The sequence below is a fragment of the Crotalus tigris genome, unplaced genomic scaffold (genome assembly GCF_016545835.1).
Source record: "Crotalus tigris isolate CLP2741 ecotype Arizona unplaced genomic scaffold, ASM1654583v1 scf7180000017567.3851432, whole genome shotgun sequence".
NCBI classification, from domain to species: Eukaryota; Metazoa; Chordata; class Lepidosauria; order Squamata; family Viperidae; genus Crotalus; species Crotalus tigris.
In genome coordinates this window covers 2013070-2033240 of record NW_024096477.1, presented here as the reverse complement: position 1 = coordinate 2033240, position 20171 = coordinate 2013070, and the positions used below count along the sequence as shown (strand labels likewise).

The 20171-nt window shown below is 36.8% G+C and overlaps 1 protein-coding gene across 3 annotated transcripts in view; it reads right to left on the bottom strand.

Moving 5' to 3' along the window:
* Positions 1–2488: 2488 nt before the first annotated feature.
* The window catches only part of ADAMTS9 (ADAM metallopeptidase with thrombospondin type 1 motif 9), a 163651-nt gene continuing 145968 nt past the window's right edge, over positions 2489–20171 (bottom strand). For 2 of the 3 annotated variants that reach the window (XM_039350160.1, XM_039350169.1), the window contains exons 32-40: positions 18669–18863; positions 14984–15116; positions 13693–13787; positions 13205–13299; positions 12969–13102; positions 11816–11907; positions 9963–10067; positions 7609–7703; positions 2489–6131 (exon numbers count right to left, since the gene is read on the bottom strand). In XM_039350160.1, the coding sequence (XP_039206094.1) occupies positions 7614–7703; positions 9963–10067; positions 11816–11907; positions 12969–13102; positions 13205–13299; positions 13693–13787; positions 14984–15116; positions 18669–18863 (939 nt within the window). In that variant the 3' untranslated portion in view covers positions 2489–6131; positions 7609–7613. Of the gene's footprint in view, positions 6132–7608; positions 7704–9962; positions 10068–11815; positions 11908–12968; positions 13103–13204; positions 13300–13692; positions 13788–14983; positions 15117–18668; positions 18864–20171 lie in introns of those variants that run through there. The other variant, XM_039350178.1, reaches the window with a different exon arrangement.

The window sequence follows — 20171 nt, the reverse complement described above, 5'->3', positions numbered from 1 at the left end:
TGGATTCTAATGTTTTAAATTTTAAAAATTTGTGGTTTTGGAGGGAGTTTATATAGAGTGATGATTGTATTTAGATTTGTTTAGGATTTAAAAGTGTTTTTAGTTTTTAAATATTATTATTAATATTTTTAAGACAAAATAATTTGTTTAATTAAATGTGCTTAGATTTGTTTAGGACTTATAGGTTTTTTAAGTTTTTGTTTTTTTTTTTTTTTCTTTTTGGATAGGAGAGAAGATTATGAAGATTGAAGGAAATATGTACTTACTTTAAGTTCTTTAAGAGTATTTAGCTTTAATGGTATAACAAAGATTTGTATGTTTATTTTTTCGTTTTAGGATAAAGAAAGAGGGAGAAATTAGATTTTATATTATAGATATAGATATTCAAAGAAAGTAATGTTTAAATTTGTGTTTTTGGAGGGAGCTTATATAGAATGATGATTGTATTTAAATTTGTTTAGGTTTTAAAAGTGTTTTAAGTTTTTTTTTTTTTTTAATTAAGCCTGTACTCAGCTCTGGGAAGTCCAGGGGAGGGTTTGGGAGGTTGGGAAGGGGGGGGGTGAGGTAGGGGGGGGTATGGGAAGGGGATTTGTTTTTGTAAAATGTAAAAATTTTCAATAAAAAAAAAAAAAAAAAAAAAAAAGGGGAATGATGGAAATGTATGGGATATGTCAATGCTTATTGCTAGACTTAACGTTGTACTTTGGATCCCATTCATCATAACTAATTTTGAAGAATTTCCCTTTGAGTAGAATAATAGAATTGGAACAAGCCCATGTGTTCAGTGCAAGAATCCAGATTAAATGCTCGCTGATAGCTTTATTTTATTTAGCATTTTATTTTAATTGGGATTATATGATGCTCCATCTGTAACAAACTCCTAAAGGTTATTCTGTAAAATAACATTAAAAATATAGGCAAGAATAAAACATGTATCAGTCAGTTTTAAGCCAGGGACAATTAGCCACCTCAATTCAAACAGAAGAATGTGTTCCAAGAGCAACACTTCATAATACATTTGCCTCCAAGATTGGTGAAAGAGCTAGGGTTTAATCATCTCTCTATGGCAGACATGTCAAACTCGTGACGTATCGGAGATTTTTCTCCATTGCCAGCAATGGGATGGGCGCGGTTTCCTGGTGATGTGTCCGGCCTCTGGGCCGGCAGTTTGACACCCCTGCTCTATGGGTATACATACAGAGCTAACTGGGAATGCTATTTTAGCATTGTTCTCTAAATTATCACAGTAATTTAAAATTCTTTATCTACTAATTCTAGATCAGGGGTGTCAAACTCGCAATGTCATGTGATGTGTAATGACATATTGCAACTTTTTTTCCATTGCTGGCAATGGGGTAGGCATGGTTTCGGCATGATACATTCAGCCTACGGGCTGGCAGTTTGACACCCCTGCTCTAGATTATTAACTATACCATCTGGTTTAGTATTATTTTAGAGTTTTTAGTGATGCCACATCATCCCTTCGTGACTGCCCATATAGTGTCTATTTCTCTTCCTCCTCCTTTCTAGTTAATTACTTGCTTGTAGTGTTGTAACCTGCATTTGGACTGCCTTTCCTTCTTCTAAGGCCAAAAAGGACTAGACTCTGTGGATGGTGCTATTCAGGCATGAGGTATGCATACAGCACTTAAATGTTAGGCTGTGCTGCTAGTTCTCTACCTATTGCAACCTCAAGATTGACTCTTTCCCAACTATCACCCATTGAATGTAGATACCTGTAAAAGAGTATCTGTAGCTCAGGACCAAATTGTGGAGACCTTAATACTCTCTGAGCTTGGCTGTTTGCTTGCAGAATGTTTCATTACCCAACTAGGTAATATCATCAATGATGTTTGCTCCTCTTTTTATATACTGAGGCTTACTTTGACACTATTGATGAGGGAGTGGTTTCTATTTGGTATTCTGACAGAAGAATTCTCTTTGTAGCTCAGTTTTGAAATGTGGAGTCCTCAGTACTTGATTAGGATATTTTTGCTTGCTTGCTTGGGGTTAATTCTTGAGGTTGATTGCTAAAGAGGATGTGTCATAGTCTTTTTGTTTCCCTCTTAGCTTTTCTATCATCTCTTTTGAATGGTCTGTAAATGTGGTTCACCTCTATACGTCTATTGATGGTGGATATGTCTGCATGCCAAGCTTCCAGGAATTCCCTGGTGGTTTTGGATTTGGCTTGGTCTAGGATGCTCAGTTTCCCAGTTGAAACTACAGTTGAGTCTGTCCATGCGTTGTGAGCATATAGACCATATTGAATGTAAATGTTTGAAAGCAAACGTCAGTACGGGAATCACTTATTTACTTATATTCAGCCACATGGTCATCCTCACTGCACGGACTTCCCTAGTGCTCTCCTTTTTGGAATGTGTATCTTGGCAGACATCCATATTCTGAATCCCTGGGAATTTTGAATTGCATTACCTAGTAATGTCAACATTTATTTTGTTTGTCAAGAACAAATATGGCTACCATAGTATACTTTTTAAAAATTCATTTTATTCATCCTATGTATACATTTTGTTTTTGTCCATAGGAAAGCAATGCAGCACAATGTGGTCAACAAAGGAAAATCACTGAAACATTATTTACCCCTTTCTTTTCTGACCCAAAAGGAAAAGTAAAGTAATTAAAAAATAAGAAAGCAACATAACAAAAGTGCTTGCAAATATTATTGAATTTCATAAAGAGTAATGGGATCCTTACAAAAGTATATGTATATATTACAAGAACTGCTTAATCATTCGGTGGTCCTTTTGTTGGAAAAAAAAAGAAGTAATCCACCTCACACTAAAAATTAGTAACTACTGTAACCTCCTTATATGTCATTCATTTTCTTTTCTTTTGAACTATTGATAGACATCATAATACTACTTAGTACAAAGGAATGTATAGGGTTTTTAAAATATATTTTTGTATAAATACTCAGTCACCTCATTACTGAAAAATAGCAGATGGAATTAAGCACCATATTTCTGTCTAAATGCTTATAGTGCAAGTTTCCCTTTTCCCTACAGAACATTTTAAAAAATGAGTGATATTGTAACAAAATCAGTACTCCTTTATACTACACAGTATTTCCATAAAATGTACTCTGAAAGGTATTTTTGGCATTTTTCCTAAAAAAAAATTATACCTTTTTAATATTTATTTAAATCTATAATGTATATCGACATTTTGATTTGCCTGAATTTATTCACTTCTGAAATCTATTAGTTGTGAATGCTTGTAGGAAACATTTGTTTTCATTATTTGTTAAAGATATTCATATATGCTTCTCATCAGGAATCATCCTACAATAATTGTAAAGCAGATTAAAAACCAGTAGTTTGCCTTAATCGATAGAACCAAGGAACAGCTTATGCTCCACAGTGAAAGTGAGAACATTCAGGAGAAATCATATTGATGGCCAAAATTATCTTACTGATCCACAGCATGAATAAATGTATAAAAGATGGGTAGTTTGTGGTCTGGTGTTGGCCGGAAGCAAACAGATCCACTCATGAAAAGTTCAGCTATTTTATTGCATTCTACGCATAATACAAGAATCTCCCCAGACTGCTTGCCTTCCCTTGGGAACCGTAGATAAGGTTCCATGCACTTGGAAGAAATGTTTGCAGCTGAGCAAGACTCAAGGCTAGTTCTAAGCTTGACCTCTCCTCTCTGCCTGGCTGGGAGTTTCCTAACATTTGGGCAAATTTGTAAAAAAGATCATGTTACCTGTTCAGTCAAAATAATAATTCTGATCTAGCAGTTAGGTAAATAATGAGACGTAAATACCTGGAGATATACTGTATAACTCTTTGTGGAGAACCTCGTTTGTATTTTGTATTCTCAAACTGGTCACAAGCTATTTAACCTGGCACACCGATACAGAGCAAAAGTGCATTTAATATTTGGATATGCAATGTTATATTAATCAATTCTTTTGATATTGATACAATGTGTTTATTCTGAATTAGATTTCAGTGACCAACTCTTTTGACCTCAGAGAATGAGTTCAACAGAAATTTTTGTGAAGGGGCAGATATCTCAGGGAGATTTTTCTAAATCTGCCCAGTAGTTAATAAGCAAATGGCTTAGATATTATTTTTTTTAAAAAAATAAAACAATAGCTCATCTACATGAGGTGATTTGCAAATGCACAGTGAACATGGTGGTGTAATTTTATTTTTTGAGCTACTTATGTTGGAAAAGGTAACCAACTTTATTAAGCTTATAACTTACTGATTTTAAGGTGTTACTGATATTAGGGGTATCCAGTTTGACACAAGAGAAATAGCTTTGCTCCAAGAGTAAATAACTATTAAGTTCTGAAATCTTACTATGCTATAACTAAAACAGCTAAAATTAATAAAATAAGGTGTGCGTGCTTATCAATCTTGCAGATTAAAAGTTATTTTGAAAAAATGAATAGGCAAATTAGACATATTTCTTCTTCATGTGGTATATTTGGCAGGAAAAACAGAGCCTTCTGGTATTACTGACTTCTCAATAACAGAAAATGAATATTCTGATTTTTATGAATTATTTTTGGAGCAACCGTAATAACTTTACACACAAAAATAACTCTGCTCTGCATCGCTCTAGAGTAGAAATGCTTTAAATATTGTGATCTGGTCCATATGTATTTGTTTTTTAAAAAAATAAGAATGCAGTATGTATAGCAGATTCACCTAATTCCTGATAGAAATATATGCTGTGATATAGCATATATAGACATTCCAAAATTTAAACAATGTAGATGTGGATTAGTGTACATTATTTTGTCCTTGTTATTAATGATCCTGCAATTTTGCCTGAACAATTTCCTTAATAGAAGAGGGATTGTTTTGTGCTACTGCTGAAGTATAGGACTAATTGAGGCAAAATATTTTTGTGTTCCATTCTGTTTGATTGAAAAATAAGTATATTCTTCTTTGGCAAAATTCTTGGAGCTGGAGTTCAAATATGTCTGGATCCCACATTTTGAAATCTGTCTTTAAAACCATGCTTAAAAACATGGTTTCCTGATAATATGAAATTTTAGGGAAAAAATTCAAATGTCTAATTTTTAGATATTTTTTTCCTCTGTATTTATTTAGTTTCCATATTTTAATTTGCGATTTTGAAGACCATTGATCCAGATTGATAGTAACTGTTGCTCATGGCTATATGTTGCCAGTATGATACAGCATACACAAATCCTATCACTGAAAATAATTTCTCCGAAGAAGGAACTGCTCATAAATTTCTAAAGAATATTAGGCCTTCATCCAATATAGGTAAAAACTTTATCTGCCTTAAACTAATATTTGAACCAATTTTCATTTTATACAAATTTAATTACTCATTCTCCATTGCCACAAGACATGGCAAAGAATTAGCTTTTAAAGCCTACAGGTTATTAATAAATATTATCATATTAGCACCAAACCAGTGACTTTTATAGCATTAGTCAATGGATATTACCTGCTATTAAAATATGTAAGATACAGTTATTGATAAAGCAAAAATACTATCATGAATGTTCACCAATTTCTTGCAAAGTATTGATTACTATATAAATTTAATAACAATAATTATTTTCCCCATAAGGAATAGTTGGTTTTAAAATGCCAAAAATACCTTAATGGTAACCAGTTAGCACCTTACAAATATCAGTGCAGCCTGTAACAAGAAGAGAAATTACTGAATGAAGGTAAACAACTGAATACAGTGACAATAAACATATCACTTTTGTCAAAATGCTACATATGATGTAGAATATGTAAAAATGCAGTGGTGTGACTGCAAGGTTTAATTTTTTTTTAAAAAAGAACACAGGATAAGCAGCTTTAATATAAAATTTTACATACAAAAATATTAAATCAAAATAAATAATTCCGGACATAAATATAATACATTAGAACTTCAAGAATATACTGTACACACATACACACACATACACAGATTCAATCATACTTTTTAAAAAGGCACATTACATACATTTCTCTCTCTCTCGTTCTCTCTCTCTCTCTCTCTCACACACACAGACACACACATGCATACCCACACAAACATAGAAATAAAAAAATGGAAGGCAGAGGTATTGCTTAATTGTCCTTCATCCATCTTGCTTAAGCTCCCGGCATTAAGAAATCCTGGAAATTAAAAAAAAGATAAAGAGATCTCATTTCTACTTTTTAGACAACTGAGGTGATTGTGGGTATTTGATTTTTTATGGGGACAAACTCATATGCACAGAAGCACCATAACTCTACACTATACAGTTTATTTTTATTTTTTTTACATCAGGGTAACAGCTTCCAGCACTAGGTCCTTATACTACTAAATTATCTTTATGTCATTCCACATAGGCTTTATATGCAGATAATTGAATTATGCATAGATTCAACACATGCAGACTCAACAATTCCTCAATGTTTTTGGAACCACCAAGTTTGTGAGAATCACTTCCCAAAGGGTCAAGTGTCCTAGCCCTGGCTGACATACAAAAAGTCAGCCTTAAAAAACAAAAACAAAACCTGGTATATTTTCCTTAAAGCAAACAAAGAATCAACAAACTACTATTTTATATGGAGCTGATTATATGCCTTGAGTGCTCATCTTGAAAGAAAGTGAATGAAGGAATGAGTGAGTGAGTGAATGAATGAATAGCAATTCAGAAATATCAGCCTGGAATAGGTTTTAAGTGGGTATGATTATTCAGAATCTGGTTTTTTTATGAAATATTATAGTAGTAAGCAATGTTGCTTGTGTTGTGATGACATCTGAATATTCAAGAAAAACAAAACAATAAAAATTAAAACTTAATCAATTGACAAATGATTAAGAATGTCTCCGACTGTTTGCCCAAGGGAAAAGAGATGACTTAGACTGTTTGATGGAATTCCAAACTCTGAAGACAGCCAGTATGAAATCAAACATCTGATGATAGCAGCACTGTACTGTCACGAAGCAAACCCTATTCCTTTTATAAATGAAGTTTGTCTCACAATACTGCTTTTGTCACTGTGATGCAAGGAGCTGTGGATGTAGTCTCTGAGAAAGTTTTAACAAATGTGCCTCTAGCAGTGAGTAAAACAAGGGCCTCTTCTCAACACCTTAATCGAAGTCCAGATGGCTCGTCATAATCAGTAAGCTTATGAAATGTTTCCCAGATGAGTCCAAAAAAGGGGGCTTTGACGCATAGGAGGGCACAAATCTCCTTTTTGCAGATCTTTAAAGCAGTCGTGATATGAGGTAGTCAATAAAAGAGGTCTATCTGTACCCTCTTCTGAACAAATCACACAAATCTGACAAACTTAGGAAAAAGATGGAAATGTCTACTTTAGGGCTAAATCCAAGTATGGTATTGGGCCTGAAGTGATGTCATTATACTCAAATGCATCGGTGTACAATATTTGATGACTCAATGTACCATAATTTTGAGGCTGAAAGAATGCAAGGCAAAGCTTGCCTGGTAGAATTACAGTTCAGCCAAATGACCTAACTGGAAATAAATATAGACCTAGTTGATTAAATAGATAAATATCACTGACCAGATACACAATTAAGCTCATAAACATTTAAATGTGTGTAAATATAACACAATAATATGCAGAAATTACAACTCACCATTGCTATAACACTTGAACATCGAGGCCAGTTCCAGATGATGGAGTACATTTTCCACAGTAACCACCACATTTTCCTATTACTTTGGTACCATCCTATAGATAAAATGATAAATAAAATGCATCAGAAAAGAGTAAATGCAATTCTTCATATTCTAAATCCGTTTTGAGCAATTTATAGGAAGAAAATGTATCAGCAACCCTAACCCCAATTACATTAGGCAAAGAAAACATATTTCTGAGTGAAAATGCAGAGGGTTATAAAAGGAAAATGTATTTAGGTTAAAAAGAACATACAAGGAAATGAAGGAACTGTTAGTAAAATAAAAAATTTATCATAAAAGAAAGAGGTCATCACCCCAACTCTGAAAAATATTATGTTTTTAAAATGAAATTACACACACATAGCATTCCATTTTTGTTGTGTTTTCTTTATTTCAGCTTCAAACGCCTTTAGATATATATATATATTTTTAAAAAAAACAGACTTCCCCTCAGAAAGAGAGAAAAAATATAAAAGGTGAAACAAATGATACATGACACTTTCCAGTCCTACATGTTAAAACGTAGTCTATAAAACTTTGTTTGCTACTCTTGATCTCTGATACTGATCCCAATTTCTTGTTCACTTATTCTCCCGACACTGAAACTTCAAGAGCTGTGCCTGACAGCTCTGAAGCAGGGAGAAGAGCCAATATTGATTGTCTTGAGTCTCTGCTTTCAGTTGGTCATTTGGGACTCCCTTTTGGAGTTCCTGCTGGACATTGATTTTTTTTCAGCTGCTTCAGAGTAACTGGTGAAAATTCCCCTTTGCACTATCCCTTTTGAGACAGACATAATGCCTTTTATTTTCCACATGTCTTTGCTCCCTTTATTTGCAAGTAGCCACTGGTGGGATTCAAATATGTGAACCACTGGTTCTCTGTGTGGATGTCATTTCTGGAAGTCCATTCTGGGCCTGGGCAACAAAAAATTAGCTACTGTTCTGCTGAGTCGGCTGAATCCCACCACTGCAAGCAGCCCAAGGATGCCAACCGTTCTTCCACAGGAATTGTCCTGCTTATTGCGGCAAATTGTTGCTCACTGCAAGATTGAAATTTGTGTAGATTCTCAAACAACGGGTTTCAGTTCTGGGGAAGGAGGGGGAGTGAAAAGGATTTCACTTGTTTCTGTTCTGCCTGAATGCCTTTGTGACCTGCTGGACTGGGCCATGTGTAGAATACAGACTATATGGTCTAGTGATGAAGGCACCAGGAGATGTTGAGTTCTAGAGAACAGGAGATGTTGAGTTCTAGTCCCGATTTTGGCATGAAAGCCAGCTGTGTGACTTTGGGCCAGTCATTCTCCCTTAGGCCAACTCACCTCCCAGGGTTGATGGAGGAGGAGGAAGAAGGTTTACTAGGCATGTTAGCCGGTTTGAGTTATTTATGCTTATTTATTGTTACTGTACATTATATTCAGGTACATTCAGGAAATTACCATACAATTATTAGACATATAAATCACACAAAAACGGAGCAGCCTAGGGCAGTGATGGCGAACCTTTTAGAGACTGAGCGCCCAAACTGCAACCCAAAACCCACTTATGCATCGTCAAGTGCCGGGTGGGTGTGGCCCATTGGGTGGGCATCTCTCATTGGGTGGGCGTGGCCCATTGGGTGGGCATGGCTGCAGTGGTAATGGCAGACTGGGTGGGACTAAAAAGTTCAATCAATCAATTTCAACTTTGCAAGATCTTTTTTTTCCCGCAAGAGGTTGAAATTGACTGATTGAACCTTTTTTTTTTTTTTTGCACACGGCAGCGGAGGCCTAAAGCAAAAAGGTTTTATAAAACCCAGCTGAAGGCCTAGGACTGGGGCGATGGCGCGCGTGCCCACAGAGAGGGCTCTGGTTCGCCACCACTGGCCTAGGGCGTTATATACCTGGATTCCTGGAGGGTGAGGGAACGTAGGGACTACAGAGCCTAGGAAAGAATTTGTCCTTTTCCTTGAGTTTCATAGCACTGTTAGAACAAGCACTGAGCTGCCTATTATGGAGGACTCAAGACAATTAATTAAAGAAGTGTGTGCAGTCATGAAGCTCAGTCTTTTTACTTTCACGGTTAAGCAGATCCACTAATTAATTGCAATAATACAGATCAAGTTGAATTTACTCGAATCTATGGTTTTAAATACACCAATTACATACCATGTGTTGTAATTCTTGGGCTTTAGTTTTGACTTCAAGAGGCTACTCTTTCACACAGACAGACACACAGACACACACACACACAGACACACACACTTTTTACTATTTATAAGAAGGGGCAGCAAGTGAACATATGCAACACTTTAATTCAAAGTAAGTTTTGCTTACAGGAGATCTTGTAATTTCAGAAACAGCATAATTTCCTTGTGAAAGCCACCTTGAGGCCTGCATTACTGACAGGCCAGTTCCAGAGAGGTTGATGCTAAAACGACCCTTTCAAAAAACAAGGAAGAACATATATGAGATTATACTGGCTTTCTGCAACGATGACTAAATACCCAAATGCAGGCTCCTTTAAGGACAAAGACAAAGGAAAGAAAAAGAAAGAAAATCTATTTGTGAGCAATGTCGTTTTCTAATGCTTTGGATCCCCTGTGTAACAACAGACCACAGAGTCATTATTCTAACAAGATTTCCCTGGCACTGTTTTCAATTGTTCCAAGCCCTCGCAACGATTAGCACATACTGTACAAATCACAGCAGGAATGAGATTAAGCATTTATTCTCATTTGCAGAAGTTTGAGAACAAGGCTGTTTTGCTGTTGGCCTGCCAGTTGAGGGCATTCTTGTCCTTCAAGTCATCTTTAACACTGTTGCTCTTTAACTCTTCTGAGAAAGGAGAGAGAGAGAGAAAAAAAATAGCAGTTTCCTACATTTGGACAGCTATATTTTCTTGGTCTTTTATCTAGATAGGACATTTGCCTGGTTCACTTGTCATGATTTTCTGTGGCCAAACTAAGGCTCCGCTATGTTCTGGCATACGAATGCTAAAGGAGCTTTAGTTTGGCTACATCGTGACAATCAACCAAGAAGTCAACCAGGCAAATGTCCTATCTCAGAACAGGTTCTGAGTTTAGCTTTATAATTTAAAATGCGTATCGTAACACTTTCCTTCCTGATCAATTGAAGGTTGAAGTGGCATCTTTTCTCACTCTCCCCCCACTTAATTTCCATGGAACAAATATTTATTTTTTTCTGCATGAATCACTGGTGTTTGCATTGGCTAAAACAGAACTCCACGTATTTTATTTTTACTGTAATTTTATGCAATGCTCTTAAAGGTAAAAGTAAAGGTTTCCCCTGTCCATAGAGTCCGATTCTAGGGGGCGGTGCTCATCTCTGTTTTTAAGCCAAGGGAGCCAATGTTGTCTGAAGACGTTACTATGGCTATGTAGCCCGTATGTCAACGCCAAGGTACATGAAACACTGATACTTTCCCACCAAAGTGGTACCTATTTATCTACTTGAATTTGCACGCATTCAAACTGGTGGGTTGGCAAGAGCTGGGGCAAGTAATGGGAGCTGACCGCTTAAAATTTATATATCACCTTTATGACATAAATCCATCTAGAATAGCTTTCATATCTCAAGGATAACTTGTTCTCATATGAAACCATTCATTTCTCAGATATTCAACAGGGCCTTGTCTTTAGTCCCCATACACAATGGGAAGCAGAGATTTCTCTTAATCTGCTGTCCAACCCCGCCAGTTTGAGATTCTTCAGATACATATAAATTTGTAGCACCGCTTATACATCGTTTTCAAAGAACAAGCAAATACTATTTTGTTTCTATAGCTAAAAATTAGTTATTGATATGCGTTTTAATCTGATGATTTATACAGTTTTAAGAATTAGTTCTCATTTATTTTATGAGTCTCTTTAAGAATTCTTTTGCATTAAACAGTCAATTACTTGCAAAGAAAACTGGCTTAAATGCAATTAAATACAAGAAAAACATTAAAGAACGTTTGATCATCACAATATTTGGATTGTCACAAGAAACCCTCAATTCAGTACATTTAAAAACAAACAAACACCAGAATGTACAATATTTACGAAAGGAGATGTTAGACAAGGAATGATGGAATAAGGCAATGGTTGGCGTATGATTAATTTGATTGGGAATAAATGACAAAATGCTGGAATGTAACTTGAGATTCAAGGCCTAGAGAGGGATACCTGTGGGCACTTGGCTGCACTATAGCAATCCCCAGCAGTGGCAAAAGGAACAGGTCTCCCATCAAGCGTCTGTGCAAACTGTAAATCGGTAGCTGTGAAAAAATATTTGGCCAGAACCACAGAGACAAAGGGGAAGGGAATGGTTGGAAAAGAAAAAAGAAAATGCAAATGTTTAATTTGGCTCTTACATAAAATAAAACACTTAACTTTATACATTTATTTTCTGACTCATCAGCAACCCTCCCTGATTTTTCACACAGATAACTAAACGATAAACTTGGCACAATGTTTAAACTTGTGTAGGGAGATATTAAAAAATGAGGAATAATTCTGTGAAAAACATTCACCACTGCAAGCATTGTAAAAATATGCAGAGGCACCAATCTTTTAACAATGCACTACAGGTTTCTCTCGGCATAAAAATGTGGATGTGGTCCTATAGACCATAAAAGAACTGCAACTTATTTGGCCTATTTCATATGCCTCTTTAGGAGCTATCATTAGCAGCTGTCTCTAGCTCAAGACAACGTCCAGCTAGAATACAAAAATCAGCTCCAATATTGTGCAATCTGATTGCTCTTGTATGCCCTCTCTGCTTTCTGATGGGACTTCAGCTGAAAGGGAATTCTGATGAGAACCACCATCCCAATACTGTGAGAGTCTACTGTCAAGCTCCAGGGAAATCAGGAGATCCAGGCCATTCAAATGGTTATCAGGATTTATTGCAAACTTAAGCTCTCTACAAGAATCTGAACTGCTAACGTTCAAAGCAATTTGGTGGTAGATAAGGAATTCAAGGTGGCCTGGACTTAGCTCTACTTTGACCCCTCCCTCAGGCTCAACCTGGTCATCTCCTACACTAATTTCCCAATGAGAAATGGGATTACATCAAGTAGAATTTCCATGACAATGCTTATGATTATAATTTTACATTTGAGCTTAGCTGAGGCAAGATAGGGAAAAGAACATTCATGGAGAACTAAATTTAATGTGCAGCAAGGTAAAATTATGTCATTTTTAAACACCATAAGAGAAGATACGGTAATATAAAAGTTAAACTCAAGAAACGTAAGCTGGTCTCTTTTAAAATAGTAATTCCAACAATTCCAACAAAGAAAAACAAAATGAGATACAAACTATTGTTGTTACTTACTTATTATCTGCATAGTATTCAGGTCCAGCCTTACTTTGCTGAAGGCAGAAAACCCAGCTGCTGTGTAATCTTTCCTACACTGGCAATTCTCTCTTCGGCTTCCATTATATGGACATTCAGTTGGATTATGTAACCTGAATCAAAAGAAAGCCTCTTTTCTACTTATTGCATATATATATATATATACAAGGAAGCAAGACATAATAAAAAAATACAGAATGCCTGCCTGTTCTTACCTGTAGCTGTAGACTTCTGAGAAATTTTCCGCATCACCATTTACCAAAGTGATGTATTCTTTAGGACTATTAGAGTCCATGCCAGCACAATATATCTGGGGGGGAGAGGAGCCGTAATTTTATAAAACAATTAAAGCTGATGCTGAATACAAAGGACAGAAATAAGAAGAGTGTGTAGAATTATGAATTTCTGAAAAATTGCACAATGTAAATGTAATTGAATCTCAAAGGGCCACTTCCTCATTTTCGTTTCACATTGTTCTAACAATCTTTTCCCTCTCGAAATGAGAACTCAGATAGAAAGTTTTCTTCATAATAATACTTATTGCTTCTAACTCACTGAAAAGCAAATGCCTATACTTCCAGCAAGAAAACAGAAATGTATAACAGGCAGAAGAATCTGTAGTCATTTGAACCTAAGTTTCCCCCCCCCCCGTCCTATAAACTGTATCCCCCCTCCAAAAACAGAGGAGGTGTTTGAATCACACCTTTAAAAGTCTTCCTTTAACGTTCAGAAAATATTCACCATCCTCAGTAATGACTTTGAACCTTTTTGCTTCTTTGCAGCTTGTTGGTAATTCACCTAAAATAAGGAAAAGTAAGATGAGGTTCTACTCAACAAAAACGAAAGAGTCACAGTGATGCAGTGTCAATTTCTAACAGCTGATCAGTGAAACATTACTGTGAATATGTGATATTGTCTTCAGTTATTTAATTGAAGAGGAAGACCTTCAAAGTGTATGAAGCAGGGAACCTCCCCCCCCACACCAACACCTGCAGCGATGTTATAAAATTTGTAAGAGATAAGATTTTCTTTTGAGATGACTCAGCATCAGACTTCCAATGTCAGTGCAACCTATGGCATTTTGCTCATATATCCATCCAAGGAATATGTTATCGCTGGTTGCTCTTCATTTGAAGTGATACCAGCCCTGTCTATCATCTTATAAAGAGTATGAAAGGAAATCAGGTAAAGGTAGGTAGAAAAGGTGAATCACTTTTGACAGTTTTCTTGGACTATTATACTTGAAGATTATTATTGCTGCTGTTCGTTTGTTGGAAGAAAACCATATATTTTTTTTTTAAAAAATGCCATTTTTGTTGCAGTGCAGGATTTCATACCTCTCACTTTCCACCCCCAGTATCTAGGTGCCAGGAAATTTTATTTGTGCCTTACAATCCATTCCCCTCCCTCTTTCCTTCTTTTTGCATTCGAGATTGCACAAAGGATGGTCTCTCAAGGACTGAGCCCCATGCATTGTCATGAAATCAAGCATCCGTAACATTCCCTGCTATTTCTGTTGTTGCCTTCCTGGCTTAGGAAACGCTTCAGGGCATTTTCACAACATACCACTGAAGTAATGCCAAAGCTTCAGATCGCTTGAGACTTCTTCAAACCAGACTTCCCAAATTCTTAAGAGAGATTGTGTTAAGTGTGGAAGGGAACTGTTTTTTTTTTTTTTAAAAAAACCCCTCTAACCCAGGGGTAGGCAACCTTGGCTCTTTTATGACCTGTGGACTTCAACTCCCAGAATTCCTGAGGCAGCATGAATTCTGAGAGTTGAAGTCCACAGGTCATAAAAGGTTGCCTACCCCTGCATTGTTTCTCAACCTTGACAACTTTAAGCAGCGTGGACTTCAACTCCCAGAATTACCTAGCCAGCAATGCTTACTTTAATTTAACTGAAAAAGTGTGGGACATGATATAGAACTAGATCTGTACTAATACTAGCACGGGATTAAAAGGAAAAAATAAAACTCATTTCCAAAGACTCTTACAATCATGGGTGTTGTGGCATGGCCTCCTTTCCTCAGGTTTTAAATCATCAAGGCACGAGGTACTTGCTTGATCGCTGTTTGTGAGGCACTGAACTGACCGTTGCATTACCCCGATTCCACAAGTCACCGAACACTGAAAAGGAAGGAAGTCAAATTCAGAACCTTGCCTGATACCTATAACTTTCTAGTGAGTCATGGGGAGAAAGAAAGAGAGAATGAAAAGATAAAGTGGCTAACAAAACCAAAGCTTAATTAAAAGACTGAATTAAAAAAAGGGAAACGTTTGTGCATCTTTACCCTCTTGACTCTTCTGAATTCTACAAATGTTTTGTTGCATATTTGGCACAACTCTGTGAAAATTAAGATGCTCTTTAAAAACACAAAGATATTAGGAATTATGCACAGTGAGAACTACAAGCCTATTGAGGCTTAAATAGCAGAACAAGTTTTAAAAGTAGAAGGAACAGGGGAGGAAAGTTTTTCACACAGTATGCAGTTTTTACCCAGTGCTATAAACAGCAATTTGCCACATAACTAACTCTCTCTCAGTGCACACATACACAGATTTGCTTGCTGGCAGGCATATTATCACAGCTATTTATGATTGGATATAGCAATATACCATCTGAAAAAAAGGCCATGCTGAAGGAAAGCCAATTAATTGTTCAAAATATCATTGATCTTTCTGCAATAAAACTCTTTGGTAAGGTGCAGATCAAGGATGGAACAATTAAGGAGAAGTAGCAGGATAAACTGCAGGATAAATTGCAGACTGCACCAGCTGTTTGCAGTTATTTAGATAAATTATTTTCAGAACAACAAACAAATGCAGATGGATACATATACAGTTACTGAGTAAACAAGTTTAAACGGAGGTACAAGGTAACACTTCCCATTTTTGGCATGAATTAGAAACTACATTGTCCCTAATTTAAGAGCACCTTAGAGGGTTTTGAGAACACATCTCAATAACCTTTGGGTCGGCAGGGGATTATCGATAACTGTAGAAGGGGTACATGGGTCCCAACATTGGGTGAGACAAAGATGAAAAATGGGTGGGACTGCACATGACAGGAATAGAGTTTTTTCTTCTCTTCCCCGGATATTATGGAGACAAAAGGTTAGTGTTTTAAAAACCATGCTAAACCGCTTTAAGATTTACATTGCAGTTTTTGCGTTTCCAGCCTCAAAAACAGAAAAAAAAAAGATTTTTCTGAATGTTCTCTAATGAAACTTCCTTGCTCTAAACCAGAGGCCCCCAAACCTTTTGAGCACCAGGGACCGGTTCCATTGAGAGAGGTTTTTTTGCGGACCAGAGGGGGCGTGGTTTAATGTACTGCCTGCATCCCGCAGATGGGGCTTTGCTTGTTTGTGCGGACTGGTTTCTGGCATGCCACGGCCCGGTACTCTAAACCACTCTTCTCTAACTAGGGCAGTAATAACTATTGAAAAGAAATATAAGCAACACTTCACTATAACTGACTATTCCAGTTGTTTACTATGAATTTCTCTTTTAGCAAAGATCTACAACTACAACAAGCGTTGTACCGTAAAATGCATGAAGCCAAGTGAAGCCAAGCCATCTGACAAATATGAAAGTTATTCGAAGAGCTGTCAGAAAGGCTCTTTTCTAAAGTTCAAATGGATTGGATTTTATTTCTGTATCCAAGCAATACAAACAATTGTTCACAGCAAGAGGAGAGCCTTCTGAACTCCAAACAAATGCCAGACTTTTCAGTTGTGTAGGAATGGTGTTAAAAGGAGAGAAAGATCTGTATGTGACCTTGTAAGTGGAATTTGGGTTTTTCAGTAGCAAAATTCCGTATCTCCTAGCAACACAGGACCACACAATCTGACCATCTTGGTTTGAGCATGCTTCAGTCAACACTTACTTATTTAGTGTTGGCCTGCCTAGCTTTCTTTCTTCATTTACTCAACCGCCTAGAATTTGTATTGCTTTTCCTTATGCATGAGGAGAAACAATGACTGGTAGTGAGCATGTAACCTAGGCAAGGAAAAATGAATCTCTTTGAAGCCGGATCTGAATCTGGAACAATTTTTCTCTCTTTCGTCGCTGCTTTCTATTCATGTTAACTGGTAGGCTGATCATTGTACTTTTTTTTTTTCCATGAACCAAACATGTGCCATCAACATTTATGTAAGCTGAGATATAATTATTTAGATATCCCTTTATACATATAAAAACTGTAAGTTCTGGCCATTCACTGTAGGTAGGGAGAATTAAATCAGGGTAGGCAACCTTTGAAGGGCGAGAAGGTGTACTTGACACAGGCCATTTTCCAGAACATAAATGGGGCCATGAAAATGACGTGAATGGGACCAAACCCAGGAACTAAAATTCATTAAATACAATTAATCCATTTGTATTTAATAAGTGTTCTCTTTAGCATGTTAAATGTACAACTCAGTAGTAACTTTGCATGAAACAGGTGGGTGAGATCATCCATTGGCAGAGAGTGAGGCATAATTAGTAGGCTGGTGGTGCTCAGTTGTACATTTCTATTCTGGGTCGCTCCGGTATGTGGAGGCTGGATGGGAAAGATTCAGGCTTTGTCTTAACCCTAACAAGACCAAATGGTTGTGGGTTTTAGGGCCCCCAGAATCTGGAGATTTTCCACCTTTGACTCTGGTTAGGATGGCAGACAGAGATGGTACACAATTTGCAGATCTCTTGGACTTGCAGCTCTCGACTAACAAGATGGCCATGAGGATTTTTGCTCAAATCCTTTCTGTGCACAACCTGTGGCCATTCTTGCCCGGAGAGGCTGTGCTCATAGTCACTCATGTTTTGTTCATCTTCCAGTTGGATTGGTGCAATGTGCTCTGCATGGATCTCTACATTCAGTAGTGTGCCCAAGTACATGTGGTTTGGGACATAACCCAGTTCACCCATGTAGCAACACTGCTTTTCAAACTGTGCTGGCTCAGAGTAAGCTTTGGGGTGTAATTCAAAGTGCTGTAAAGCCCTACATGTCATAGTGCCAGGTTGTTTGCAGTACTGCCTGTATTCAAGTATTTGTGCTCATTCCATATAATGTGGCAGGTTAGGCATACTCTGGGTCCTTCTGCCATCTAGCAGGAACCAGGAGACATTCCTTCCCTATCGTGGCACCTATGGAAAAATATTCTCCCCAGATAATTGGATTAACTAACTCTGTTAGCCCTTTGTGGGGCTTCAAAGATCTCGGTTTCCTGCAAACATTGAGCCAAGGATGTCTGCTTAGCTTGCTACATAACATTATTTTAATTTCAGATAGTTTACTAGAAGCCCTGGTCACACTATGTTATTTATGTTTATTTAACTATTATATTTTTCTGTTACAGATATTTAAATAACCTTTTCTAAAAGCTTCCATGCTATGTTATGATGCCTTTTTAGCCAAAATCCAAAATCACTACGTTGAGAAGGGCAGTCGTATAAATAGGCCAATAAATAGGAATAAATTAGTAAATAAGAAGCGTCTTTGGCATGTGGCCCATGGCTCTTGGGCATGAGTTTGTGCAGCCATGCAACAGAAAAAAGATAAAGAATAATTAAGTCATGAAGTAACACACAGTAATCCATGAAAGAGAGGAAAGACAGCATCTTGTTTTTTTAAAGTCATTTGGGCTATGTAGTAAAATAAATCACGAATAATAACAAAACAAAAGTTTAGAAACATACACTTCCCCAATTTCCAACTCTCCACGATGCCAAAACAGGGCACTCGCCTAGATAGCATGACTGCACATTTGGTGGTGGCGTGCCTGGACAATGGACAGTGTTCTGATAACCATACTCATAGTGATCTTTCCCTGTATATATTTCACTGCAGGAAACCAGCCTTTGCTTGTAGCCTTTACCACAGGTCACAGAGCACTGAAAAACACAAAGCAAAAAAAAAAAAAAAAAAAGTATTAGTCAAAGTAAGCATTTGACAAAGTAAAAAATTAACCTGTGAAGTTTTATGAATCAAGTGTGAATTGCTACTTCTTCCAGCTTGGAAACTTTCCAGAGGTTTTGGCCTAAATTCCATCAGTATATTCCTTTGTTGGTCCTGGAGCTTGGTTCGTCAGCTGGCAGGTTCATTGACTTGCTTATCTTCTGGGGAAGGTAAACTTCCTAGGTCGGTCCAGTTTTGAGTGAGGACTGATTTATTAAGGTGTCACCTTGGAAGCAAGAAACTGGGTAGTCAACTTGGAATCATGGATATCCTTGGCACTTTTCCATAATTTTTCTTTAGGGCCATATCCTTTCCCGAAAATGAGGCAATCCACAAGAGATAGGTGACAAAACTAACAGTAGTGGTCATGGCAGAAATGAAAAATGTGTATGGCCAGGAAGGTAAAGTACCAGAAAACAGAAGAACAGAGGATGAACGTGAAGTGAAAGAAGAAGCTGGAGAAGCTAAAGATGATAGATTATTTCAATCCTGCCTTTTAATCCTTTGAGTATGCGTTTCAATTGCTCTGCCAAATAGGGTAGGTGGGAACACTGAAGGAAAATAGCCACAGTATTTTTTTTTAATTTTATGAAAACAGGGCTGAATGTTCTGAAAGTCCTGCTCTTTGTATGATTGATATTGCTTCCTGAAAACAGGAAGGCATTCTGTATCCCTTTTACTATCTACTTGCTGCAAAGCCCATATATAATTTGTGAACACCTACTCTAATAACTTTGTTCAAAGGAACGGAAAAGTATTTATATTTTATCATTTTTTTTGTCAGTTTTGACTGACATGTTCTCCCCTAACTGTGAACTTTATTTTTTTGCTTTCTGAGGAAGCTAGAAACACTTTTGCTAAGCAAGACATAGAAATCCATGCTAAAAATGTTACTGAATTTCCTGCAAACGTACAATTTTGCTGCTAGATTTTGGAAGAACCTCAATTAGGCAATCAGGTTTTCAAGCTGAATATAATTTTTTGACAGGGCCTAGACTTCTGCTTCCTAATTAGATAGATAATTTCATTGCTCCCTTCTTTCACTCAATAACAGATAACTGCTACCCACATTCAATCTTTCCCAGTGTATTGAAACTACAAATCCAAGAATTCTGGAGGTAGTGATTCCAACACAACTTGGAGACACAAGATTGGAGAAAAGGTGACTTAAAATCTAGCTGTAATTTGTAAATCTGATTCTGATTCTATTTAATTTATTCTGGCTAGCAATCTTGAAAAATATA